At 45.4% G+C, this 25,844-nt stretch overlaps 11 protein-coding genes across 11 annotated transcripts; 3 read left to right on the top strand and 8 right to left on the bottom strand.

The window, feature by feature from the left end:
- Window positions 1–108: 108 nt before the first annotated feature.
- Window positions 109–1,515, bottom strand: V1513DRAFT_450208 (alpha-helical ferredoxin). Its single transcript, XM_066898784.1, has 2 exons — window positions 626–1,515; window positions 109–574 (listed from the first exon to the last, which is right to left on the bottom strand). Exons 1-2 carry the CDS (start codon window positions 1,397–1,399, stop codon window positions 488–490), a joined length of 861 nt encoding a protein of 286 aa, XP_066751861.1. The 5' UTR covers window positions 1,400–1,515; the 3' UTR covers window positions 109–487.
- Window positions 1,516–2,502: 987 nt separating this feature from the next.
- Window positions 2,503–4,292, bottom strand: V1513DRAFT_460035 (DNA polymerase alpha/epsilon subunit B-domain-containing protein; the record flags this gene model as incomplete). Its single annotated transcript, XM_066899803.1, has 7 exons — window positions 2,503–2,735; window positions 2,788–2,915; window positions 2,965–3,323; window positions 3,378–3,734; window positions 3,792–3,923; window positions 3,981–4,176; window positions 4,234–4,292. The coding sequence occupies 7 exons, from the start codon at window positions 4,290–4,292 to the stop codon at window positions 2,503–2,505; spliced, it is 1,464 nt and encodes a 487-aa protein (XP_066751860.1).
- A 275-nt stretch (window positions 4,293–4,567) lies between these two features.
- Window positions 4,568–5,315, top strand: V1513DRAFT_466010 (uncharacterized protein). The gene has a single exon (XM_066900062.1). The coding sequence runs from the start codon at window positions 4,682–4,684 to the stop codon at window positions 5,012–5,014; it is 333 nt and encodes a 110-aa protein (XP_066751859.1). The 5' UTR covers window positions 4,568–4,681; the 3' UTR covers window positions 5,015–5,315.
- Window positions 5,243–7,279, bottom strand: V1513DRAFT_418663 (hemolysin-III related-domain-containing protein). The gene is made up of 3 exons (XM_066895897.1): window positions 6,939–7,279; window positions 5,742–6,877; window positions 5,243–5,687 (listed from the first exon to the last, which is right to left on the bottom strand). The coding sequence occupies exons 1-3, from the start codon at window positions 7,125–7,127 to the stop codon at window positions 5,579–5,581; spliced, it is 1,434 nt and encodes a 477-aa protein (XP_066751858.1). The 5' UTR covers window positions 7,128–7,279; the 3' UTR covers window positions 5,243–5,578.
- A 440-nt stretch (window positions 7,280–7,719) lies between these two features.
- On the bottom strand, window positions 7,720–10,869 carry V1513DRAFT_450198 (uncharacterized protein). The gene is made up of 3 exons (XM_066898783.1): window positions 10,609–10,869; window positions 8,640–10,547; window positions 7,720–8,589 (listed from the first exon to the last, which is right to left on the bottom strand). Exons 1-3 carry the CDS (start codon window positions 10,670–10,672, stop codon window positions 7,889–7,891), a joined length of 2,673 nt encoding a protein of 890 aa, XP_066751857.1. The 5' UTR covers window positions 10,673–10,869; the 3' UTR covers window positions 7,720–7,888.
- Window positions 10,870–11,080: 211 nt separating this feature from the next.
- On the bottom strand, window positions 11,081–13,106 carry V1513DRAFT_486413 (pyridoxal phosphate-dependent transferase). The gene is made up of 4 exons (XM_066900498.1): window positions 12,736–13,106; window positions 12,466–12,630; window positions 11,555–12,412; window positions 11,081–11,493 (listed from the first exon to the last, which is right to left on the bottom strand). The coding sequence occupies exons 1-4, from the start codon at window positions 12,889–12,891 to the stop codon at window positions 11,362–11,364; spliced, it is 1,311 nt and encodes a 436-aa protein (XP_066751856.1). The 5' UTR covers window positions 12,892–13,106; the 3' UTR covers window positions 11,081–11,361.
- Window positions 13,107–13,371: 265 nt separating this feature from the next.
- V1513DRAFT_450193 (myosin-like coiled-coil protein-domain-containing protein) lies at window positions 13,372–15,319 on the bottom strand. The gene is made up of 4 exons (XM_066898782.1): window positions 14,980–15,319; window positions 14,845–14,923; window positions 14,512–14,786; window positions 13,372–14,460 (listed from the first exon to the last, which is right to left on the bottom strand). Exons 1-4 carry the CDS (start codon window positions 15,184–15,186, stop codon window positions 13,450–13,452), a joined length of 1,572 nt encoding a protein of 523 aa, XP_066751855.1. The 5' UTR covers window positions 15,187–15,319; the 3' UTR covers window positions 13,372–13,449.
- A 158-nt stretch (window positions 15,320–15,477) lies between these two features.
- V1513DRAFT_450191 (3-oxo-5-alpha-steroid 4-dehydrogenase-domain-containing protein) lies at window positions 15,478–16,892 on the bottom strand. The gene is made up of 2 exons (XM_066898781.1): window positions 16,358–16,892; window positions 15,478–16,291 (listed from the first exon to the last, which is right to left on the bottom strand). Exons 1-2 carry the CDS (start codon window positions 16,596–16,598, stop codon window positions 15,636–15,638), a joined length of 897 nt encoding a protein of 298 aa, XP_066751854.1. The 5' UTR covers window positions 16,599–16,892; the 3' UTR covers window positions 15,478–15,635.
- On the top strand, window positions 16,838–22,046 carry V1513DRAFT_191000 (SNF2 family N-terminal domain-containing protein). Its single transcript, XM_066894312.1, has 5 exons — window positions 16,838–19,650; window positions 19,709–19,765; window positions 19,823–20,814; window positions 20,864–21,298; window positions 21,365–22,046. Exons 1-5 carry the CDS (start codon window positions 17,077–17,079, stop codon window positions 21,888–21,890), a joined length of 4,584 nt encoding a protein of 1,527 aa, XP_066751853.1. The 5' UTR covers window positions 16,838–17,076; the 3' UTR covers window positions 21,891–22,046.
- Window positions 22,047–22,078: 32 nt separating this feature from the next.
- V1513DRAFT_450187 (P-loop containing nucleoside triphosphate hydrolase protein) lies at window positions 22,079–24,456 on the top strand. Its single transcript, XM_066898780.1, has 3 exons — window positions 22,079–23,126; window positions 23,192–23,358; window positions 23,414–24,456. Exons 1-3 carry the CDS (start codon window positions 22,384–22,386, stop codon window positions 24,199–24,201), a joined length of 1,698 nt encoding a protein of 565 aa, XP_066751852.1. The 5' UTR covers window positions 22,079–22,383; the 3' UTR covers window positions 24,202–24,456.
- On the bottom strand, window positions 24,355–25,837 carry V1513DRAFT_418647 (putative methyltransferase-domain-containing protein). Its single transcript, XM_066895896.1, has 2 exons — window positions 25,143–25,837; window positions 24,355–25,091 (listed from the first exon to the last, which is right to left on the bottom strand). The coding sequence occupies exons 1-2, from the start codon at window positions 25,811–25,813 to the stop codon at window positions 24,506–24,508; spliced, it is 1,257 nt and encodes a 418-aa protein (XP_066751851.1). The 5' UTR covers window positions 25,814–25,837; the 3' UTR covers window positions 24,355–24,505.
- Window positions 25,838–25,844: the final 7 nt, after the last annotated feature.

Here is a 25,844-nt window from a genome sequence, read left to right as displayed (position 1 = left end):
ATCCGATATCGGTTAGTAGGCCAGAGGATTAGACCGACGAGGAAGCAACATTTGTCAGTCGCCGCCTGCCGGAGTTGATTGCAGACTACTGACTGTTACATTCTTTATGCGTACTACGCCTCGTATTTTTATTATTGAGAGTACAGATACAGCTTTCCGAATGCTGTCGGCTGTCTTCCACATATATCCTCTTCCGCAATTCTGCTCCGCACCTGCACCTCGAGCACTGCTAATAGCAAAGACCTACTGTGAATACCGGCAAACGAATATATTATACACAGTCGTAATGTATCGCCGTCAGCCGTCAGCCATCCTCCCCCCAGCCTCCAATTCTTTCCTACCCAAGAGCATTACAATAACAAACTAAACGAACTAAATACAAACTAAACGCCAGGTTGAACGAAGTAATGGTAATTATATGCATTTCGTCAACATTGATGTAAACTCTCTAGCTGAGAACTGTATTCGCATCATCATCATGTAATGCTTACAACGACATGCTCTTCTTGATCTGAGCAATGGCAAGACCAGGATTCAAACCCTTGGGGCACGTCCTCGAGCAATTCATGATGGTCTACACTATTAGCATCGTGACATTTAAAAACCATTCAGTAATTACACTCACATGGCATCGATAAAGCGACATCGAGTTCTCAAGCGCAAGCTTGCGCGCCTCGGTGGCCTGGTCACGGCTGTCCGCCAACCATCTGTAAGTCTGCAGCAAGATCGCCGGACCCAGGTACTCGGACTGGTTCCACCAGTACGAGGGGCAACTTGTCGAGCAGCACGCGCACAAAATGCACTCGTACAATCCATCCAACTTCTTGCGATCCTCGATAGACTGCAGGTTCTCTTTGCCATCCTCAGGGTAGTCCGTGCGCTGCAAATACGGCTTGATGGACTTGTATTGCTTGTAGAACTGCGTCAGGTCCGGGACAAGGTCCTTCACGACAAACATGTGCGGGAGAGGGTACACCTTCGTCGTCTGCGTCAAGTCCGTGTCAATGCGGCAAAGACATGCGAGCGTGTTGGTGCCGTTGATGTTCATCGCGCACGATCCGCAAATGCCCTCGCGGCACGACCGGCGGAAGGTGAGCGTCGCGTCCTGCTCGTTCTTGATCTTGATAATCGCATCCAACATCATGGGGCCACATTCGTTCAAGTCAACCTCAAAGTCCTGCATGCTGGGCTTCGACGTCGGCTCGTCAGGGTTCCATCTGTAAATCTTGAACTTCTTCATCCGTGGCGAACTCGCTGCGCGCGCAGGTTCCGAAGTCGCAGTCGCCATACCACGCACAGTAGAGATCGCGCCAGCGCGCATGGTGGACGACATCATGCGCGGGACGGATCCCGCAATTACACTGCTCATCGCAGCAAGAGACGTTCGGCAGGTGTTCATTGTTTTTATTTTCGAGATTCGATTGTCAATAGCGTGATGCAACAAAAAGCCGTGACGACAAAATGGCAGTAGAAGAGAAAGTGTGAAAAAAGGAACCCTCAGTTCGAAGTCGGCTCTCCACTTGCGCGGGGAAACCTCCGACACGGTCCCGCGTTATAAACGCCTGAACTCCGATTGGCTGTATGGTGCATTTGACTGACGCTTTTGCGGCGTATCTGTCTTGACGCTCGTGTCATGGCCAACCTGCCCGCCTGCGATTGGCCAGCACAATCAGCACATGTTACCCGGCCTTCTCACAGCTGCTAATTGCAAAAAATGACAAGACCTCGAATTGGTATTCCTTTTACATCCTAGTTTTTGAGAAGTCTTTCTGTGATAATAATACTTTATCCTATATAATTGTCTTGCAATGGCACAATATATCAACATATGCCGCCAAAATATCAATGGCAACTTGTCACGTGCACTAAACTGGTACCAACTCCACACTACCAGTGCCGGGAGTATCTTTAATTCCACCGGAACGCTTCGGATACCGGTTGAACTTACGAAACAAATAGCCGGCTTTGCCCGAACAGTTGACCAAAGTCGGATCACCGTCACGTCAGCCTGTAGCAAGAAACATTATTTTACAATCCTAGAACTTGCATCTGGCATTGGCTTCCAATTTCCCAGCTTTATTGAGTATATTAACCCTCCGCTCTTACGCAGCTCATATTGCGGTCAAATTTGTAGAATAAATATACAATAAGGACTTGAAAAGTATTTTCGTTTCTAAATCCTAGCAAATTAACTGCATGTCACCAGCGATTTCGGGGCCCTTGGTAACGAGGCCCACGTTAAGTGGAGGAGATAACGTAGTCCGCACGTACCCATTGGTCTCAAAACCAACCCTTCTCACTACAGTGAGCACTGACAATAAATCTGTCCATGTGCTTCTTGGACCCCGCAAAAAGTTAGTCAATGTTGTGTTGATATTCATGAATGCCCTGCTAAAACGAATGGCGATTCTGGCCAAACTTTCCATAGAATTTCAATACGCAATACAGTCCTTTTTATGCCCTATCTACACATGATCTGAACCTCTACCCTTATCGCCATAATCACCGCCCAGTTCCGTTTAACGCGAATGTCACGACCTCAGAAGCTAATGATTCCAAATCTACCAGTACGATCTTGCCAGTCTCAGAGAACTTTGGCACCGCGACAAGGCGTACCTGTTGTCCGTCTTCACCAACTATAATCTTCGTCTTAAACTCTGGCTGGTTTCCCGCGAAGAATAAATGTGGTGTTTCGTTTAAAATGAACGGATCGCAGTCGCGAAAAGGATAGCTCCCTACCACAATCTTAGTCTTCAGCAAGAATAGGCGGACACTGACTAAACTTACACAGCGTATCGGGAGCAGTCGGCGCACAATGTTGCCATCGCAGGCAAGCTTCCATCATTTGTAGTCTGTCATCGCCTTCGATATACTTGAAAATGTCGTCGATTGGCTGTCCACCAGTTCCAAGAATCCTATCAATTGTTAATACGAGCTTGTGCAAAGCTGCATACAAAGTCTCACCGTAATCCTTCAATATCCCACCAGCATGGATTCGATACAGATCTAAAACTCGACCCCAAGAATCTTCGCGTCCTGGGGACCAGAGCCGCATTAATCGGTTGCTGGGGATACGAGTAATTCGTCGGATCCTGATCTCCAGGCATGATGTCAACCGAAACAGAAGCACTCAAATCGGCTAGCAGAATATCTAGCGCTTCTGTGGGTTTTGAGTTATACGATGACGAGTCATAGCCGTATTTTTTCTTCTTCCTCTGGGAGTTGTCTAGGCTCTCTTCGTCTCTTGAGACTGGACTACGGCGATTAGAGAACGAATTCCCAGCGACTATGACGTGTATGATCTCCGATGCGTGTTTTGAATCCTACAATGCTTAGCAAGCTCCTGAGAATCATCCAAGGCAGTGACTGACACTTACATCAGAGCCACCGAGTTCACCCATGAGATACTCAAACAGCATAGACGTCTCATAGCTCTCATGAACATCACCGCTAACTTCCAACCCGGACACCAGCGCCACGTATTTCCGCTCGTGACCTGTCGACATCTTCCGTGGCAGTTGAGGCGCAAGCTGAGGAAACCTGATATCAACGACGTCGAAGTCCCCGCTAGTTGTCTCGCTACCCAGAACAGCGACAACGCAACCCGTAACGAGTAATTCGCTCTTAATTGTCGATCCCACGAGATTTACACGCCCGGACTCGTCTTCGAGCATAATTGCATCGTTTGCGGCGTCTGCGAACTTATCTTTGGAGATTGGTGCTGTAGTCCAAAACTACGTCCATAGTTATTACCAAATAATGGAAAACGAATTTCGAAATCATATACTTACCTCCTTAGTAATCTCGTCCAAGATGTTCGGCTTCAGCGTCATTTCAATATACACCGTCCCGACAATCCAACAGAACTCGCCCTGCCGAACGTCTAAGACCCGATCCACAGCTTTTACTTCCTGATTCAAAATCTACAGTCCGACATTAGCTCTTATTCCCCAAATACATGGACTACCAAGTCGACTCACACTCATGCCATTCCATGCTTCAGCAGCGACTTTCGAGACCCGCGGCTTCAGAACAGTAAGCCTGAGGAAATACAAACTCGCGTATTGCTGCTCATAAGTTTTTTCCGTATTCTTCAATGCAAATTCATCGTTGTATTTCGATATTAATTCCCGTGATGACGCCCGTCGCTCGAATGTTGGAAAAGCCTCGTCCTCTCTAACAACACTAACATTAGCTGGATTTTGACATGATCGAGAAATAACCGTGACCTACTTTGGATCAGAAAGCAAGTATTCTGGATCTAGAGTCGAAGATGACGCTACTGGCGCCATGATATTCATGAGTTGTGCGGTTGAAGCTGATATGAGATGCAAAACCATTCGGTCGATCGCGGTCCTTCGTTAGAGCCGGCTGTCCAAGTAAAGTGCAGTACAAACGCGCCCATAATAATTTCTCGCAAAATGTCCATGGCGTTATTTATTATTATGGGCCGGCATCCTGTTACATGAACTCGACGTTTACAGCAGAAGGTACGAAACGCTGTGAGAGCGACAGCGGCTTAAGCTCCCAACTACTGAGCCGCACGCAATATGACAGATCACCCCCAGCCCGAGGCCACGCGTACTTCTAATCGCTTAACTGCCACCGCCTGGCTCCTCACGTGTACCGGCTTTGGATATACTAATCTTGTATCCATTTAGTCGTTTTAGAAGCAATATCTATGCGACTATATGTCCCAGAACCAGTTCAGAGTTGCAGAGACGACAACCCCACTCACGTCACTGAAAGGTCTACTCCCAATATGAGACCCACACCAATTGATCGTGCGATTTCGTCGCATTCGAATTTGATGCTTTTATCGTTTACTGGGATTGTTATTGCGGCTTTTTCATTTGTTACATTATTTGGGAAGTTGCCTACGATTGCGGCGCCGTTGGATGACGCTGTTTTGGACGAAGATCAAGATGTTGATGAAAATGAGGAAGAGCAATATTCGAAGGGGAATAAGAAGCATAGAGGCAAGGGAAAGGAAAAGAAGACTAGTCACGCTTGAACGCATCCTGACAGAGTCTTACTGTGAGGGCGACCGGATTATCTAATTCCTTGGCTGGATTTCGATGGAATTCGGACGTGGACTGCGTCTTTGTAGATCTTGATCCAGGAGATATTAGGAGGATGTCTAACACACCATTCTACAACCACCGAGACGGAAGTAATTCCCGTGCGCAAAGCTACATAAGATGCTTATGAAGCAAGAGGATAGTTGTGATTTCTTGCACCTTTGTGTTACAATATGGACATATTTATTAATTAAACGCACTGTACATGCATGCCAATCAAATACTTTTGCGCGCACAATCGTGTATGATGCCTGAATTCGTAGACGAAAGCCAATAAGAAATGAAAAAACCCAAATACTAATGCAACTACTGGGATTCTCAACGGTGGACAATCTAGTCACCGCCATGCTGAATATGCCATTAGTTGCTCTTTGCCAAAAAGCATTTATCCCTGCACATAACTCTATTGAACGCCAAAATGAGATAGAAACCGAACAAGAACAAAAATTAGAAAATTCAATGAGGCAAGAAAATTGTCGAATTCAAAGTTTAATCCATTAATGAGCAGCACAGCTGAATGCTCTAGCCTCTCCGAGAAGCTTCAGAGTGGCAGTATAATGATAGTAGATACCACCGACAACGGCCAAGTGCCAAATGTTGTGGGACCTATTTTCAATCAGTTAGTGATAAATTCCCAAATAACATAACCAAAAAACTCACATTCCAATCCAGTCGAAAATAGTGCCTGGAAAGTATCTTTCTGGGAATAAGCATCCATAAACAACAACACCGCCAACGTAGCATAGCAAGCTCTTCGCTATTGGGAAATAGAACGTCAGCGTGCTGATAATGCCTCTGGTGAAAGAAAGATGAACAAGACCCAAAGCTCCTGACAGCGCGAGGCTGACAAAAAGCGTAATTCGCAGCCATCGGTTTTCGGGTTCGTCAAAAGCAGGGTGCCACGCCATAGCAACACCCGCAATACCAAATGCAGCAGTCGCCGTCATGTAAATGACTTGCGATATAGGTTGGCAATAGAACGACGTATACTGTGTCGTCAAAATAGAACATGCAATAAGAACCGAGATGCCAGTATAGTCGACACAAGCGAAACACCGCTTATGGGACAGAATACCGATACTGTTAAACGTGTGCCAGATTGTGGAAGTGAGCAAGCACTTCAAAGCCGCAACCAAAAATATTCCAAAAATAATTTTGTCCCATGTAGTGAAGTCTTTGAAATTCGGTGACGATGGGTAATAATATAAGGCGACACTAAGCATCATAAAGAAGCCGAAACCATGAGTCCATATATTGCAAGTTTCGTTGTGAATCTTCACCATACTAATAAGACATTCGGTATAATTCGCGCAAAATCTGTATCCTCGGTAGATATATGGATTTTCCCGCCATTGTATAGGAAGTTCCTCGTAAGTAATGAGCCGCTCTTTTGCAGCTTTCAGAGCAGCCTCGATACTTCGGTTAAACGCATCTGCAGAATCGCAGAGTTTTGCATCGACAGTCTGCATAGTTTCATTGACTGTTGTATAGCACTGCCCCTCCAAATCGGACAGCTTTTGCTCAAGGAAGTGCATTCCAGCAGCTACCTTTGACGGCAAAGAGTCTTTCGTAATTAGCGACTCGTTATATCGTCGTTCGAGAATGCCAACAATGGCTTCGCCTCGTCGCCATCCTTCTCCAATAACTTCTCCTCCTAGTTTGCCACATGAGTCCTTCACTGCAACCAAGGTTTGGTATGCATTCACTAGACTTTCATCAAGTTTGCTAAGTTTCTCCGCACTGTATGATTCGAGTGATTGGAGGCGTTGTTCAAGGTGGCTCAAAAACAAATCAAGCTGCAATTAACCATTAGTAAGCCACGCAACAGAGAATCCAAACGCAAAAAGGAATTTATACTTTCAGCAGTACAACCTCCTCCAAAAATTCTAAGTCTGTCGACGATGTTTTCGAATGAGAATGGAATGAATGACGTCGCGACGCAGACCGGGCGGACGAGAACGAGTCGGCCTTGTTCAGCAGCGGTCGGGACTCGTCGTCGGAGACATCGGCCGGGACCGACGCAACAGTCTCCGTAACAGTCTGCATAGTATTGATTCTAAAGCTGAAAACGAACTGCTGTTACCATATCACAATATGGAAGTCCTTTTGGAACGGTAATAGCGGAGCGAAGGTGGGTCCGGGCTTCGTATTTATTAAGGCAGACAAACCAAACGTGGGCTCGCTTCACATTTTTAAAGTTTCAAGCTATACCGTTATCACGTCTGGACAGTCGAGCTCGTTGGCAGCAATGAAGTTTCGCACTAATCCATATTCGGCCAAAATCATTAGATATAAACTTCTCGAAGCCAGCAGTCGCCGTCGAGCGAAGGTGCAACAAAGATTGTAGTAACAGTAGCACACATAATATATGGTGTATTTGCAATGGATTAATTAATATATGCCTTGAATGCATCTACGTTCCGCAAATTTGCCCTGACCAATCAAACACGAGAACATAGGCAGATGGCTATTATATCGCGACTACAGTTGTCATCTATAGACAGATGTGCCAGTTCTGAATCGCTATTTGCTATTTACTGAACTCTGAAGACATTTTATCTGATTCAGAATGTTGTCGTAAGGTATCACGAGACTGGCGTGTTAATAGTGGCTAATCTACCATCGTTGTCATTACAGAGTGGCACAACAAGCGGTATTCTATTTTGTCGCAAACCGAGTTCATCGACAAGTAAACGCAAACTAAAACCGACTAACAAAAATAAATACCAGTGTAGACATTCCAAAAGCATAAAACCAAACCATAATAACCAAAGGGACCATTCGTAACTGTCAATCAGTTATGTCTATTAAAAATCATCTGCCATCGGCGCGTCGATGAGTTGTGTTCCTTGAAATTGGGCAGCCGCGTCATCCGCACCATCTGTAAAGGTATTTTCGTTATCAGCATTTGCGTTTACTTCACCGACTAAACTTCTTCCACGATTATGCCCCAGACTCGTTGTGCGTTCAGGCAAATCCGCGTAGTCTTTGCTCTCAGTGATTCTATGGCTACCAGTTTCCTCTGAATCATGGCTACTATCCAATGATGTAGACAGGTTAGGAACAACTATCGTGGGAATAGAGCCCAAGGAGTGCGGCGATTCATTGCGACGACGTGGGGAGCCTGCAACGATTGACCTTGGATTATCACTTAATGCCTGCGCGTCAGGCGCCTGAGCGGGATTCAAGGATGCCGATGAGTGCCGTCGGCGAGAAGCAGGAGTTAGCACTATATTCAACGTTGGCTGCCCATGGTTAATGTTAGGTGAATCGATTCGACTGTCACCTTGTAGTGCTGGAGATCCTCCACGCTCGCTAAGAGCACCTGTTATATCAACCACCTTAGGGCGCTGCTCTTGCTCTTTCAATGAATCGCCCCTCTTGACTTTAAGATTAGCCTTTAAGGTTCTGAAAATGATAACGCCATTCCGAATCAAGTCAAGAACAAATCTTTGACCATGTAAGTCGCCCATTGTGACAGGTGACTGGACCCTTGGGCGAAGTAGAACTACTTGCGTTAATACGCGATCATAAAAACGTAGATCAAGACATACTTACGTCTAGACATCTCTTGGGCCAACTCAACCTCGTACTGTGGACCCAAACGAAGGACATGCACCAAACGCTGGAAGTGGAGAGTTAACGTGATTAAAGTTTTCAACTTCTTCTCATTCAACTTCTCCAAAATATTCGTTAAAGGCAACAAGAATTCGCGATTATTCTGATAAGTTGCCAGATCGATATCTCCACCCCGGTGAGCGTAGTAGTCTTTAATGGCGTCGTATAATCTACCTTCAACCAAGGAATCTGGGAGCTCTAAAAAATACAGCTTCAAAACACTGGCGACAACATGGGGCTGGTAGCGCGTGAGCATTTCCGGTGAGAAAGTCTTTCCTGCATTTATTTCACTGCGCAGTTTGTGCAATTCGGACAAGGACACATGACGTAACCAAACGTTTCCCCGGATGTTATCGTCCTCGAGCGTGGGGTAAACGTCCTCGAGATGCCTCAGGATGGTGGGAACGATATACGGGATGTCGCGCTGTTCTTCCTCCAAACGAGTGATGAAATCGACTCCGAACATCTGCTGTAAATTGTTTCTCATAAATTCCGCTCGATACACATCCGTATGCGGCACGAAATAGCCCGTTTGGTAGCTAGCAATCATGAACTTCACATCATTCAAAGGCATGATGGTTTCGTGATATAACTCGATTTCATCAACGATCGCCTGCATTCTTGGAATACTATTCGCCGTGCACGCAGAGAAGACATTCAGGTAGCGCTTGACAGATTCGATCCGTTCAAAATCATATCGTTCCATATTTTTGAAATGCGAGATCAAGGTCTCTTCAAGATAGCATCGGGTTGCATCAAGCTGCTTTATTGCGGCCTTGTACTTTTCGTCTGCCGTTTGCAATTCCCGTTCGAGTCGTTCAACGGGACTCTCGTCACTATTCACGCCGGTTGCTGCATTGTATAGACCTAATAAACTCTCACCCAGTACGCCTTCTTTCGCCGCCTTGGGCGACGCCTTTCCAGCTAGCAGAAACGCCTTTTTGCGCCATTGATAGCGCATACGTGAGCTGTTGACGAACGTGTTTCCAATATTTCCGACCAGTCTGGCGAAGCCGTATTCTAAAAGATCTTGACCAAACTCTTCTGCCAAAGCGGTCGTCGTTGCTTTCGTATTGCTTCTAACCCATTCGACAATATCAGCTCCTAAAGAGGTGTCGTGATATGTTCCCAATATTGCAACCTTATGATCGGACTGAGGAATGTTATCCAGCATCATTGACAATAGGTTTCCCATTTTGTCTCTACTATACTCAATTCCTGCGATTGTAAAAAAGGTTTCCTCATCAATATCATCGTCATCCTTTGACCCCAAGGAGCCACTAGTGGCAGCGCGATCTAGCGGTGTAGACTGAATCGGTGGCCTGTTCTCATCTGTATATACCGGCCCAGTGCGCATTGTTTTTTGAGGAGCAAGTTCATCCTTCTTTGAATTCTCCACCTGTGAACTAATGGGTTCCTCCCTCTTATACCGCTCTAAATTACTACGTTTGGTCTCAACTGTCCTCGCTGAATTTTGAACCTCCTTTGACAATTTCTTCACCGTGTCGACCATTCCAGTCGCGTGCTTGACGGATTCGCGAACTCTACGCTCATGCTGAATGGCGAACTCCGCGAATGGATTAATAGCCATTGCCTGAATATCTCTTGCAATATCTATATGTGACGACCCTTTCTTGACGACCTGTTTGACAACAGCCTCATAAGCCTTCCGAAGGCTAGCGCCTTCATCGCGACCGAATCCATTTGCCGAAGGAGCAAGTTCCCTCGCCGCATCTTCCAGTTGCCTACCATAAGTCTCTTCGGCATTGCGTAAGTGATCCATCAATTGGAGAATCTGACTGTTTTCATAGAACCCCTGAACTAGTTTGCCGTGCAGTACGTTCAGTCCTGTGAGAAATACCATTAGTAGCTCATTTCGGTCCCATTAACGCGACACTATTGAGCTCACCAGAATAATAGTCATTTGACCAGAAGGTTCCTCCAAAGGTTTGGCTAATAGATTTGTCTCCCATTTTGATCCACAATCTCGCCTATCCAGTTGTTTCGGGATCGAAAATGAAATACGTGTTACGCGACCGCTCCCGCACAAGACATCAATCGAAGGTAGGATGCGATTCGGCAACAATGCAGATAGAACAAACGCCTTTTCTGAGTATCCTGTACCGCTGGAAGACGCGAATGTTTTTATATAAAAATAACGATTCTCGAGTTCTGATCTTTTGCAGCCGCTCGAGTTCCTGAAGCCCCTGCTTCCCCACACTATAATGGGGCTCAAGACCCGGCATCAGCATATCAGACTATTTGTTTGATGCATACACCGCTTATCCTCCCTCCTTCCCAGCTGCACTTTGAATTTTAAATTGCCGCTGCTCTCGTCCCCGGCACGCTATTAGATCGGTGCTCATGCCTGCTAATTACGTTTGGTAAAGACATAATAGTTCATGATCTATGCCAGCGCTGCAAGTAATTATTATACATTTGAGATTGGCACGTCCACGATGGCTACAATCCGCATAAAATGTATCCACCATTGTTACCAATTCATTGCCGTAGAAATCTTTACAAATTACAATAAACGACTATACAGAACTTTCAAAATAAGATTCGCAACAGTTTTGATATATACATTCCGTGCCTTCCCAGAGGCACCTTCCCAGTGTGTACCACGCCAAGCGCAAACTGGCCAAGCGCAAATGTTCTTTCACTCCTTAATTTCAGCAGTTCCAAGGTCCTGGATGGCATTTTTTATAATGTCAATGCCTTTATCTAGATCTTGTTCAGAAATCACTAGCGGAGGAGCAAGTCTGATAATATTTTCATGAGTAGGTTTGGTCTAACAATTCATTAGCATGATTCTACCTCGGCAAAACAGACGAAACAAAATGAGCACATACCAGTAAACCTCTGGATTTCAATAAAAGGCATAGATCCCACGCAGACCTTCCATTGGCCTTTGCATTGTCGATGACGATGGCGGTCAGCAGTCCCTTTCCCCGGACCTCCTTGACTACACCACCTTCCAGGCGTTTTAAGGCGGTCACGAACCTTTCACCAAGTACTACTGCTCTTTCGACTAGATTCTCATCTCTAATCACCTCCAGTGCAGCAATCGATACAGCACTTGCTAAAGGATTGCCACCATAAGTAGATCCGTGGGTTCCAGGCTCAATGCAGAGCATGATCTCCTTCGAGGACAACACGGCACTAGCAGGAAGAACGCCTCCAGAAATAGCTTTTCCTAGGAGAACAATATCAGGCTTCACGCCATAATGCTCGCTGCAGAGCATCTTCCCAGTTCTGGCTACGCCAGTCTGAATCTCATCACAGATCAAGAGAACATTGTGCTTTTTGCAAAGCTCAGCTACCTTTGGAAGATAATCGTCGTCGGGCACGACAACTCCAGCCTCACCTTGAATAGGCTCAACCAAAAAAGCAGCTACCCTGTCTCCAACGGCATTCAAAGCGTCTTCAATATCCTCGACATGGTTGAATCGAATCAACTTGTTCGTGCCTGGTACGATGGGTCCGACGTTCTGCAAGTACGGACCGTAATTGTCTCGAGCCTCCGGATCAGTAGACATAGAAATTACACCAAGTGTTCGACCATGGAAGTTGTCTGCCGCGGTAAGAATAATTGCCTGGCTCTCTTGAATGCCTTTCTTCAAGTAACCCCACTTTCTGGCAAGCTTCAATCCTGTTTCAACTGCCTCAGCACCAGTGTTCATAGGCAACACCATGTCGTAACCAAAATACTGTTACAAAGCATTAATATTTAATGTAAGAGAAATATCAAACATTTTATTACCTCCGTGATGTACTTGGCAAATTTGGGGAATACATCATTCGAGAACGCACGGCTGCTGAGTGTGAGCTTCTGAGCCTGATCGATCAGAGCTTTAATGATTTTTGGGTGGCAATGGCCCTGATTCACCGCTGAGTAGGCAGAGAGAAAGTCCAAGTAATCATTTCCCTGAGTAAGGTAAGTAGCATGTCTTAAAATTGCAGATCATTCCCCAACGCCAAAACGCGGAGACACCTGCAATGGTCTTAGTCTAATGCAGTTGATGCAAGTTACCTCTGGATCATATACATGTGCGCCCTTTGCGCTTGAAAACACGACAGGAAGTGGATGATAGTTGTGCGCGCTGTATTCCTCCTCATATTCAAGAGCCACTTTCGAGGAGATGGCAACTTCTAAGGGACGGTAACGTGCAGAAGTTTCTTTCGTCATTGTCGTCAAAGGAATTAATATGTTGTTGTCGATTAGTGATTAATGGCGTTTATCTTCGCAGGCAAAAATAGGGAGGAAAAATTCCAAGGAAGGCGAAAATCCTGATAGGGAAAGCCGGGGCCGACGAGCGTGCCGTCAAGTATTGTGTTTAAAATGTGGCGTTCGAATGGGGAGTTCCGTGCACGCAAGTAAATACATATCGATCCAAATCATACGCATTTAGCATTGTAACTACGACATAAACCGATATATCAGACCATAAATGGTGTGTTTCGACTCTGCACTTTTTAGCGTGCGGCTTTTGGCTCGGCCATGTTAGCGTGCGGCGTCGTAAACGCTGGTCTCGAGACCGACGCTTGGTCAGATGAACACGGCCACGAGGGTTCTTCACTCCGACATTGAATGTAAAGCCTCTGAGTTTATTCTTGACGAAATATGATGTGTTACGATTATTTCTGACCAACAACGGGGTTTTTTCATGGCATTGCTATTTATTCCAAAATATTATTCCCTTCTAACGAAAATTTTCGCGACTGCAAAACCAGCTTAAAAGCAAATTCACCCTTGCATATGCATGTAATCAACGCTGTCAACCTTCAGTTGATGTTTATGCTCCTCCAGCAGCATTTTGAGCCGCTCCTGTCTTCCGGGCCCAGACTCGTTATGAATAGGGCACGACTCATTGCCATTGACATGCGCGGGTTCATATTGTCTCAATGCCTGCTCAATGGTGTTGATGTCGAAAAGGAAGTTGTCTCCGTCAACGAGATCAGGTGATTCCTCAACCTTTATGTCCTCCCCATCCAGATCATCAAGCCCCTCTTCTTCTTCATCTTCGTCGTATTCTTCCTCGTCGTAATCCGCATCATCATCGTCATCATACGACTCGTGAAGACCACCTTCAAGTTCAGCTATTTTGCTTTCCAGAGCAATACGCTCCGCTTGAAATGCGCGACAGAGGCTTTCGAGCTTAGTCATGCGCTTCTTGGTGGTCTCGGCCTCTTTTTGCTGCTTTGTGCGCTCCTCCGCCATTTCCAAAATGTTCTTATTCATGGTCTCAGCCTTCTTAGTAAGCTGTTTGTTCTCCTTCTCGAGCTTTTTAGTCTTTTTGGTCATCTGTTCCATTTCTTTCCTGAACGTCAGAAACAGATCGTTAGAATTGTTTAGCGTATCTTCGACTTGCTTGAACTTTTCAACATAGACATTGAGCTGGGATCTCAATTCAGTTTCAGTCTGAGTGAATGTTGAAACTTGGTTAAGAAGCGTCTTCGCCCGTGCTGTCTCTGACTCGGCGAGCTTACGTTGTCTATCATATCTCGCCATGTAAACTTGAACTTCAAGGTCCTTAGAGCGAAGGAGCTTGTGTAAATGAGCATCGCGCAATTCATATTGCTCAAAAAATGTCTTCAACCGGTCCTTGACAACATCATTTTCGTCAGCTTGTTGTATAAACTTCTCACTATTATGTTCTTCCATTCTGGATTTGATTTCCCAAATCTTGGATTCGAACTTGGATGAAAGTTCGTCCCGTTTCTCTTGTTCGCTCTGAGCAAGCTTCTTACTCTCATCCTGTACTGATATTAGAACCTTGAGAGCGCAATACCGAAGCACTTTACCAACCTTAATACGCTTGTTCTCCTTCTGCAGCTCACGGCAAAGATTTTCCAATTTCTCCTTGACAGACAGAGCCTTCTTGACCTCGCTGCGAGCCTGATCCTTTTCCTTCTGAAGCTGCTCAGCCCGTTTCTTGGCCCTCATATGCTCTCTCTCATGACGCTTCATCTCTTGAAAAAGCTCGCTATACTTCTGCTGAATTGCAGTAATTTTGCCAAGATAGTCCTCGTGGTTGTCGACAAGCTCCGAAAGCTCCTTGTTAGCCTTACGGGCAGCACGTGCTATGGAAACATGCTTAGCGTCAATTAATTGCAGGATCAAGAAGAAATTTAAACTAACCCATAGCTTTCTCTTCATCCTCTTCTTGGAAGACATCAGACTCTAGTTGCGAAATTTTAGATTGAATAAGGTCATTAACCTAAATCGAATTCGAATTAATATATGACTGAATGGAAGTACGGTCAAGCAGCTTACCTCGCTAGCATTCAACTTCTTATGGCCGTTAACTTTTTTCGGGCCCAGAGACTGAGAGGAAGACGGCTCATCAACCCCTAGAGAAGTGTGCAACATAGTCTCATGGCGATTGTTAAAGGGTTTCGTCGAAGCAGTGGCGTTGAGCTGGTCAATGAACGCAGGGTCTTGCGACAGATCCTCCGACGTCGCAACCGCAGCGGCAGCCATGTTTAACGTGGCCGCATGTAAAACTAGTCGCCGGTACGCAAATCTCAAGTTATACTATAGCGCGTACGACTGGAAATTGACAATTATTCGTATTGCTCCTCTAAATATTCAGTAAAACGGCTACTGTTCAGAGAGAGTCCTTGCTTGTAGCGCGGCACAATGTCGGGACAGAAAAAGTAGGTTAGAACCCTATCCCTAAAAGCAAATTGGGCTGAGTATGATTCCAGCCTGTGGCTGTCTACGCTGTTACAAATCGATATCAGACGACACATTAATAGACTTCTACGTATTTGCTCAAAAACAACTTATGTTTGGAAGAAAATCGTATGCTATGCAGTAATATATATGTCAACGTTCAAAATCACATACTCCCAACTCAAGTGCTAGTGAAAAGCTTTTCTAGATGCCCATGTCTTGACCAATATGTCACATAATTCTTGGCAACTCACCTAGGCAATAAAAGGAAACATCGCCTTTCGGTTCCTTGGATACTTCGCACCAAACTCTTTCTTGTACGCGGCTTGTTTCTTCAGCGACCACAGGAACATAGTGACGGATGAAACAATCAAGAACAAAGTCGCCGCCCAACTGCGGGTCAGCAACGCAACTGCCAGCCATGAACAAGCCTCGAAGAAGTAGTTCGGGCAAGCCACCAAGTTGAATCCGTAACCGTACGGAATCTTTCTGACTCTGGTGCCCTTAGGTCTAAGTGACGAAAGAATAAGATGTGTAATGAAGTTTGAAACTTCGGAATAGGCCCAGAATGCAATGAGACCGTAAAACAAATATCCCGGCAAATCTCGCCGGGGAGAGGGACCGTAGCAGAAATAAGCTAAGCTGAATCCTGACAGGATCCAATAGTGACCCGAGTTTTTGAAAATATTAATCAAAGGCATCGTGGCATTCGAAAATCTGTGGACAAACATGGTCTCCAGCTCACGCTTCAAAAAGTGCAGGATGACCATATAGAAGACGGCCTTCTGGGTAGCCGAGTGCTCGTATGTTTTGCCGTAAATTGGCTTTTGTAGGAAGTAGAAGAGCAGATGTATGACTAGCGGTCCACCATATTCAACGTAGAATACTGTTTGCCAGTCAATTTGATAACCTGCATTGAACGGTAAGCCAAATCTGTAGTCATTGAAATCATATCACGAGTTTTGTCACAACTTACCGAGATCTTTGACGTAAATTATCGAATTATCCTGCAGATCATATTTGTCCAAGGGTGTATCCGGAACTAGAAGCGTATTGTCGATGAGTGTCAGTCGAATTCGCTCGAGTCCCAACTGTGTCGCCTTGCTGATGGCGGCAACAAGGTCTTTGACTGTGCCTGTTGTGTCGACGTCCAAAGTCGGCGGAAGCTTGCTAATCTTAGCCTTAGGCGACTTGGTTCTGAGATTAACAGCAACCATGTTGGAATATTTATAACTTTATCTAGAGCCTACCCGATAATATATCAATTGAGATGAATGTATTATGGGATGGATCGCGTCGCATCAGTGAATGTCCGCGGATTATACAGTTGAGCGCGCCTGGAGCTGTCCTACCAAAAGACTTGAAACTCTAATGTCTGACGAGTTCAAGACTGCCTTGCAGAAGTTATTACGGTATATCTCCGGCCAAATGATTAATCTGAGAATAACTAATTGCATCTAATTCGAATCCTTAACAATAATCAGGATCACAGGATCATTGGACGGACTGAGAGATAGTTCTAATGACGACCCATTTTTTACAACTTCCTTATGATAGGACTTTAATGACACATAGTCACTAGCCGCTGAATTGTTGTGACGTTGTGGCACAACTCTACGGGGTAGATGAGCTCATAACTCACAATGCGGCGCCGTGGCACATTAGTGAAGTTGCCCGTCTGCCACTTGCCACTCAATGAATACAGCAGAATACATCATCAGTCCAGAGAATGTATCTCTGTTTGACTTAAATATACTCACCAATGCTATACAGCAAGTTGCATTTGCGAAGGTGGCGGGGTCTGCGTGGAAGAAACGCAGATTAAATAATGATGGGATAGCGGAGATAGATATCGCCAGAGACATTTCTGGGTCCAGTACGCGACCGGTGACCATTAATACAGGAATAGAGGAGTACGAGGATCAGATCGTACTCTTTCGGAATACTATTCGCGTGCCATTGCCTTCTGATCAAATTTGCAAGGACGAGCTCGATCGTTACCAAACGCTGTTGTCAGAAATATTTCTGGCGCTCGAGGACCATAATTCGATCAGCCAAACATTTCGAGTGCCAGTCAAGTTTCAGCTAGATGTGAATACTGGGCGGCTAGACATTATTGGTCTCGTGGCCAAGTCACCCCTGCTGTTCTCAGTCAGCATTTCCGGAATCCAATCTCTCATCCATGATGTGCAGTTATTCAACGACACGAAGTCAAGTAGGAAGGTTGTGTTTGACGGTAGTCCTCTCATTGTACCTCATCCTGTAGTATGCATACGGAAGACTATTGGGCCGGCCTCAGCTAGCAGTATTCCGGCCGAATACGAACTCGTCATAAATTTTGGTGCTGCTTTACCTTCCTCAGCTTCGCCATCGGTAATCGCCGCGGAGTTAACAATTTATCCAATATTCGGTAAATTGTTGAAAAGAGCATTTCCAACGTTGGCACAAGAACGAATAGATTACTTGCTGCCGAATAAGGAGCTTGCGAAGCTCTATAATAATGGACAATCGACAGCTATTCCCCGACCGAGAGTGACTCCGATTGAGTTTTATCAGGCGATATGTGATCATAAGCTACCAGATACACCGCCGCTCATACAGCATGCTGACCTTCGTACATCACTTCTGGACTTTCAAAGACGAGCGGTTCGATGGTGTCTTCGCATGGAAGGAAAAGTCATCTCACGGGAAGCTAATGCTATTGTGGACATCGATGAAGAATCTATTGAATTCCCGCCTTGGGGCTGGGAAGAAGTTATTGAGTCAGATCGAAAATATTGGATTGCGCCGGAGTTGGGTCAAGTTTGCAAGGATGAGAAGCTGTTAAGACAAGAAACGCTTACATTGGCGAAATCCGGCGCCAAAGGATTATTGGCTGAGGAAATGGGTCTTGGAAAATCATTAGAAACAATTGCATTAATTTTATTGAACAAAAGGCCTGAAAATGAGATTGGAGATCCTGTAGTCGATTTATATTCCGGGGATATTGTCAAGAAAGCAAAGTCTACTCTAATTGTGACACCTTGGAGTATCCATCGGCAATGGATCGAAGAACTCCAACGACATGCACCGTCACTCTCAGTTTATGTTTATTATGGTGGAACCAACGTGAAAAATCGCATAACTGCCGATGTTCTGGCAAAGTATGACGTCGTTTTAACAACCTACTCTACTATCTCTAGAGAATTACATTATACTCAGAAACTTCCGGAGAGAAATATGAGGCGACAGCGAAAATATGAATTGTTTCGAAGTCCTTTGATTCAGCTGGAGTTTTGGAGAGTTGTTCTGGATGAGGTACAGCTAGTTGAGAATGGCGTGGGCAACGCAGCTCAAGTTGCTCGTACGGTTCCTAGATTTCATGCGTGGGGAGTCTCGGGGACTCCTGTACGAAACGATTTGTCAGATTTGGCAGGACTGCTCCAGTTTCTATGGCTTTTCCCATTCATCCGGGGTCATCAGGCGAGTATATGGGATCGAGTCTGTACCGACTCTGAGTCATTTTGTGATCTCTTCTCTCGATTTAGTATGCGGCACACCAAAGATATGGTGAAGGACAGTATCTCACTTCCTCCGCAACGCCGCATCGTTCTGACTATTCCATTCACCACTGTGGAAGAGAACAATTATCGACATCTCTTCCAGGAATTTCTGGACGACTGTGGTTTTACTCCGAATGGTGCTCCAGCGCGCAGTGATTGGGATCCAACGGAAGAGTTGCCGAAAATGAGCAGATGGCTTGGGCGATTACGTCAGACATGTTGTCATGCGCAAATTGGAGCCGGCAACCGTCGCGCTCTTGGTGGTGGACCATTGAGAACCGTCAACGATGTATTGGAGGCAATGTTCGAAAATGCACAATCTGTGGTTTTGACAGATGAGCGTTCATACTGGACATCAAAAATTCAGCGCGGACAGCTATTGGAACAAGCCAAGGAGCAAGAACCTGCCCTGCAGTTATTGTACGAGGCGTTGGAAGGCGTGCGAAAGGTTCTGGCTGCATGTCGGAATCAATTGGCGGAGGAAGGCGAAAGGCAGAAGGAGTTTAGAAAGAAGGCTGATCGACGAGCGGAGCTTGCGACGATTGCTTCCAAAGGGAAAGAGGACGACGTGACAACAATAGAGGAGCGTTCCTTGCTGGATCAGCTCGAGAAAGAAGAAGAGGAAAGTCTCAAAGGCCGGGCCCTAGCTGCTAGACTGAGAGTTCGTACGTTCTTGGAATTGGAGCATCGATGTTTGTTCTTTATTGCTAGTATTCATTTCCAGAAGGTATGCAATATTTCGCTTCATTTATTATGTCAATGTAATTAGTAATGATCTCCTTTAGGAAAACAAGGAGCTCGAAGACGAATATTACGGGCTGGCTGAGAAAGCTCGCCGAGAGGTACGTGCTGTGAGGTGTTGGGTTTTGGTTTACGAATGATATTTACGTCATCCATAGCTTTTGCAAGAATCCGAATCGAAGGCACAGAAACTCATGAACACGGTGATATCTATTGCCAAGAATCACGAATATGTTGAAATACCAGAAATCGAGAGCGTAGATGAACTTCAAGGTGCACTTGAATGTCGCTCAACAGTAAACAAAGCTCGTACTATTTCTGCTATTTTGAACGAGCAAGCAAATTTGCTTGACGAATGGCGAGAGAAAGTTATAACTTTGTTATGCCAGAAATTGGTTGATCGTGATGCTGAGCCTGATGGCGAAGAGTATAGCGAATCTTTGGATGCTCAAGAGGAAGGATTTTCGTATCAGGAGGCAATTAGGCAAGCAGTGGCAGATCGTAACGAGGCTGTGAATGGTATACGCAACAACCTGGTGGAGTACGATGTTGGGCGAGCGGATCAATTGGACAAGCGGACAGAACTAGCAAAGAAGTTGCTCGACGAGCGAAAGAAGGTTAAACCGCCATCTTATCTGGGTTCTTTGAAACTTGTATATGACGAACTTAGGCGGCTAGCAAGCCAAGTGGCATATGATGCTCAAGATGCAACTGGTGGGCGTCAACATCGGTTGGAGATTGAGTACAGCATTGCCAATAAAGAGCTAGAAAATTTGCGTCAGGTTATCACGTCACAAAAGAAGTGCATAGAGCAATTGGATAAAGAGGTTCTCTTTTTTAGATCGGTTTACAACGCTCGTATTGAATATTATAAACAACTGCAGCAAGTATCTGACGGAGTGGCCGAATTCGTACCCAAGGAACCGGAAAAATTGCCGAAAAGTGCTGTCGCGAACGAAGCGAAGATATTATCGAGGATTGATAAGGGCTATGCTCGTCTGAGATATCTAGAACATCTTAGGAACTCGATTCTTGGTAATACTGGCTCGGTCCCAGAAACTGAGCGAATGTGTGTGATCTGCCAAAGTCCGTTTGAGATCGGGTCTCTCACTGTTTGTGGACATCAGTATTGCCGGGAGTGCATGCTAGAGTATGTGAAGGTTTAAGATGTTATGAGAGCTTAGCTAACGTCTACGCAGATGGTGGAAATTCCATCGCTCTTGTCCAATTTGCAAACGCCACCTGAAAGATAGAGACGTGTATAACATTTCTTACAAGCCTTCAGAGATACGAGTCAAGGAGGAGAAGTCGCACATACAACATCACGGCTTATCGGCGGCTAGACGGATATATTCCGACATGAACGAAGAAGTACTCAACAAGATCAAGTCTATTGATTTGATCGGTTCGTATGGATCGAAGATTGACATGATTCTGCGTCATATGATCTGGTTGCGAGAACACGAGCCAAATGTTCAAGTGGTTCTATTTTCACAATGGGCAGACTTTCTGTATCTTCTTGGAATGGCGCTATTCCGTCATAGTATCAAATATGCCACTTTAGAACGAAATATGGAGGAGTTTAAGAGTAATCCTGAAGTTATGTGCTTTTTACTTCACGCGAAATCTCAATCGTAGGTGCATGAATAGTTATTTTGGGTTATTTCACGGATTTTACTAATCGCATTCGCTGTTTACAGGTCGGGTTTGACATTGATCAACGCAACTCATGTCATTTTGTGCGAGCCGCTGTTCAATACTGCTCTTGAATTACAAGCCATATCTCGCGTGCACCGCATCGGCCAAGCGCGGCCTACAACTATTTGGATGTATGCCATCAGCGATACCGTGGAAGAATCCGTTCTTGGGCTCACCACTAAGCGGCGTCTCGCATTACTCCACCAGTCGAATGCTCCAAGCACGGACGGTACCTCTGAGCAACGACGTCCAATTACTGAAGCCAAGTTAGATATTAGTAATTCCATCGAACTTCAAAAAGCATCCGGAAAAATGATTGGTAGGAGAGGCGAAGGAGAAATTGTTCCACAAGATGAACTTTGGGATCTGTTCTTTGGAGAATCTGCCGCTACAGAAACGAATAACGATGTTAAGTTATTGGATATTGCGCTTGCAAATCGGGATGGCAGCGAAATGGATTCCCTCGCAATGGACTATCGCAGGCAAGTGATTGCGGATGCTGCAGAACGGCGTGCGACAGTTATATAGTGACTTACTGATGCTACAAAATATTTTGGATAGACGCAGAGAATTGTATGAATAGGATCTCGTAATGACACTATGTAGAATAGGTATAATATGCTGTAGTAGGTGAATTTTACGCAAATATTTTTCTATGCGAAATATTCTGCAGCTTCTGCGAATATAGGGGGAGACGATAATCTGCTAAACCAGATAACGCGTCGAAATAAGGTTTGGACTATTGCTGTTTGCACTGAAATTAAATTGACGCGACGCGTTCGTAACGCGTCGCAGTCTAGGACCTGCACGGCTTGCCCTGGAGCGTGCTTCCAACTTTCTGTTCACTTTCCTGCAGATCAAGCGGGTTCTCGTGGTCTGAACATAAGAAATAATTTTATATATTGCTGCCGCCGCCTACCAACTATTATTCATTCTTTCGGCGCAGACACATTTGACAAGTTATTGCTGCGGCAGCGACCGCGACAGATTTTGACCACCTCGTTCTTTGCAGACAGTAACAATGCCGCGAACACCACAGAAACAGTCGACACCGACGGTTCTCGGAAAGCGAACGCTAAACGCGCTAAACATTTCTACTCCGCCGCAGTCGCCCGTGAAAGTCAGAACACTTCGAAGTGCGTCGAAGGAGTTGCCTGCTAAGGTTGCACTTGCGGAAAAGGACGTGAAGGAAAAGACTGAAGGATTACCAACTCCGCCGGCGACTCCCAGTAAGCGGAAATTGCGGTCAGAAAATGACTGTAGGCTCAAGCGGGCTGATAAGTTACGCGACGTTACCAATGATATCTTGATTACACATTCCACGCCATCGTCCGAGACAACTCCAGGGACCCCAGTCACTCCTTCAACCCCGTCAATCTACAGTGGAGCAAAGGCGCTTTTTCAGCGCGGTTCTGGGTCTCCAGGAAAGCTGCTGTGCAGAGATGCAGAACGAGAGGCTCTAAAATTGTTTTTCAGTTCGCATGTCTCCACGCCCGCGGCTGGGAGTCTGTACGTTAGTGGTCCACCGGGAACTGGGAAGTCGGCATTGATGGCGGAGGTATTGAATGATGTGAAAGAGAAGTTTGGAAATGCAGTCAAGATCGCGAATATTAATTGCATGACAGTTCGCAAGCCATCACTGGTATTCTGCAGCATTTTTCAGGAATTGTTTGGTGAAGAGTTGCTAGAGTCTATTCCTGGCGAGAAATCTGTCACGGAGAAGCTGGAGCAATACTTCACGAAATCGACAACGAAGCAATCATGGTATGCAAGTTTCGGGCTTTGTTACTGGTGCCAACGGGAAGGTTACTAATTATAATCGCTAAAAGCATTGTTATTCTCGATGAAATGGACTATCTTATAACAAAGGACCAAGAAATTCTGTATCAAGTTTTTGAATGGACTCGTCTCAAGAATTCCAACTTGCTCTTAGTAGGCATCGCCAACGCACTGAATTTGACAAGTCGATTTCTTCCAAAGCTCAAGGCTAGGAACTGTGAGTTGGCTTGGCGTCCTTCTCTGAAATCCATGTTAAGCTAACAGAGTGGTAGTCGTTCCTGAGATTCTACGCTTTACTCCTTATACTGCAGAACAAATCGCGAAAGTAATTTGTGCTCGTCTCGAAGCCTACTCGGGCACAGTAGATGATGATGTAGACGGCAAAGATCGTGCGCGTTCACTTATCCATCCAGCCGCGATACAGTTGTGTGCTCGCAAAACCGCGGCAAACACCGGAGACCTCAGAAAGGCATTTGACATCTGCAAGAGAGGTTTGGATTTGGCAGAAGACGACGCTCGTCGGAAATTTTCTCCACAATCTGATGTAGTTTGTCAAGAGAATCGGTCGCACATTCTGACTCCTAGTACTAGCATGAGCCGGAATTCGACAGCGTTCATAATTCCTCGTGATGCTGTCCCGCCAAAGGTTACTATTTCACATATAGCGAAGATTTGTTCGTCGGCATTTGGAGGCTCCACGGTACAGCGAGTTCACAGTCTGAATCTGCAGCAAAAAGCCGTACTCTGCGCTTTGGTTGTGGGTGAAAAGCGGAAAGCATCTAGTCTTACCATTCGAGAGCTGTATGAGCACTATGGAGCGTTATGTGCCAAAGACAAACTGCTAGACAGTCTCAAGGCCAGCGAATTCAGAGAAGTCATTAGTGCCCTCGAAGTTTGCGGGGTCATTAATCTTTCTGCTGAAGGACGTAACAATTCGTCCGGGGGCAAGAGCTCCAATGGTGATAGCAGACGGATTTCAGCTGCCGTTCAGGCGATCGACCTCTTACGGGCAGTCGAAGACGTTGGCATGCTCAAGAGGTTTTTCAGTTCAAGTGCTTAGAGTTGGATTACTATCCGGTGTCTTATTTACTGTTGAGGGAATCGTTAGTGTTAAAGTGTTATATATATTAAAGTGGATGTATCTGTATATAATCGTAAAATATGTATTGGAGACGACATCGTCTAGGGTCCGGAGATATGTGGTCTGTATCTAGCAGAATGATTAATAATTTTTTATTCATGTATGGCACGAACTGGTGTTCAAGTATTAGTTAGTGTACAGTTATTTTCAATAAGCTCTAAATAGATGCGTGATACAATAAAAAATGTTGCGCAGAAATGCCCAAGAATTCGCCAATGCCGGTCTAATTCACAATTCCCCCCTGAACAAGAATATCTGCCCTTGACTTAGCAGCTGCAGGTTCTAACTGTTGTTTCCACTGAAATTGCAAATTATTCTTCTCCTTTAATAACTCGAAAACACGGGCTTCACTCCCATGGCGCTCTTTGTGTACCAATAAGAGCTTCGTCCGCTGTGAAACCACCTTGAGAAGTACATCTGTCAAAATGTCGAAGCTATCCGCGTTATAAGTGCAGTCGCATGCAACGACCAGGTCCCACTCTGCATCATACACCTTTGCGTTCTCTTCCATAGTGTTATTACTGCTGTCCCAGTCGAACGAAGAGAATTCGATTTTCCCACTTGTCCTGCTGCTCCTAGTACAATTGAGAGCGATATTGCGCTCGCAGACATTGCGGGCTGAATCTAGATCGGTAAGGACAACGTGACTCTGCGGAAATACATGGCTCAGAGTAAGACCAACGATACCACAACCGCAGCCTAGTTCCAGGATATTCATAGGTTTCGGCGACCCTTTCAGTTGTTCCAGAAAAATGTCGCTGTTCTGGTTGGACAAAGTAAGAAGTTTACCCAATAAAATTCCAGAGTCCCTAGTCTGCCAGTGTTAGACAAATGTTGTTATTGATCGACGATCCGCATACCATAAATGCCGTGCGACGCTCTCGCCTGTTTCTTCTAACAATTTCAAACTGGTGGTTCCAATAGGTATGTCCCGACTGACGTATCTGTGATTATCATTATCGTACCGAACATTGCGAATGGCGTTCTTTCTATTACTGGGATCTTCCGCGCCAGAAAACCAAAAGCCGAGACTCGTGACAGGAAGAAAAGTTGCTAAGGAATCACCATTAGCGTCCACATACATCTGATTCTCATCTTTATATTCACTATCCATGGAAATTGAAACACGCATATGAAAACGGACGTCCGCTCCTATATGCTTCATTATGCGATCTAACTGCTTAATAGAAACGTCTAGTTCAATGGGTAATGCTCTCATAGCAGTCTTCCATTTAGCTTTGGTCTGTGCGACATTTGTCACTTTGGAAGACGACCGACCACTCGCGATTAGGCTCACTGACAATGTCGCATTCCCATAAAAGAAGCTGTCTCCAAGATCAGTCGTTAGCGTGACGACAGAACAAACTGTCAATGTAGTTGCAGAGGAAGCTTGTAACCGATCGACACTTTTGCCCCCAGTCACTGATTTGCCGCTATAGAGCTTTGTACTCGACTTTTTGTGTGAATCACATTTCGGAGAATACTGCAAACATTTGGAGTAGGGCACTTTCAAGAAGCGCACATGATACATGCTGAATCTACCAGCTAGTTGCTGCTAACCT

This window comes from Lipomyces chichibuensis (genome assembly GCF_038497645.1).
Source record: "Lipomyces chichibuensis strain CBS 12929 unplaced genomic scaffold V1513scaffold_34, whole genome shotgun sequence".
Classification (NCBI taxonomy): Eukaryota; Fungi; Ascomycota; class Lipomycetes; order Lipomycetales; family Lipomycetaceae; genus Lipomyces; species Lipomyces chichibuensis.
The sequence above is the reverse complement of the archived record's forward strand: the minus strand, read 5'-3'. Positions and strand labels throughout refer to the sequence as shown.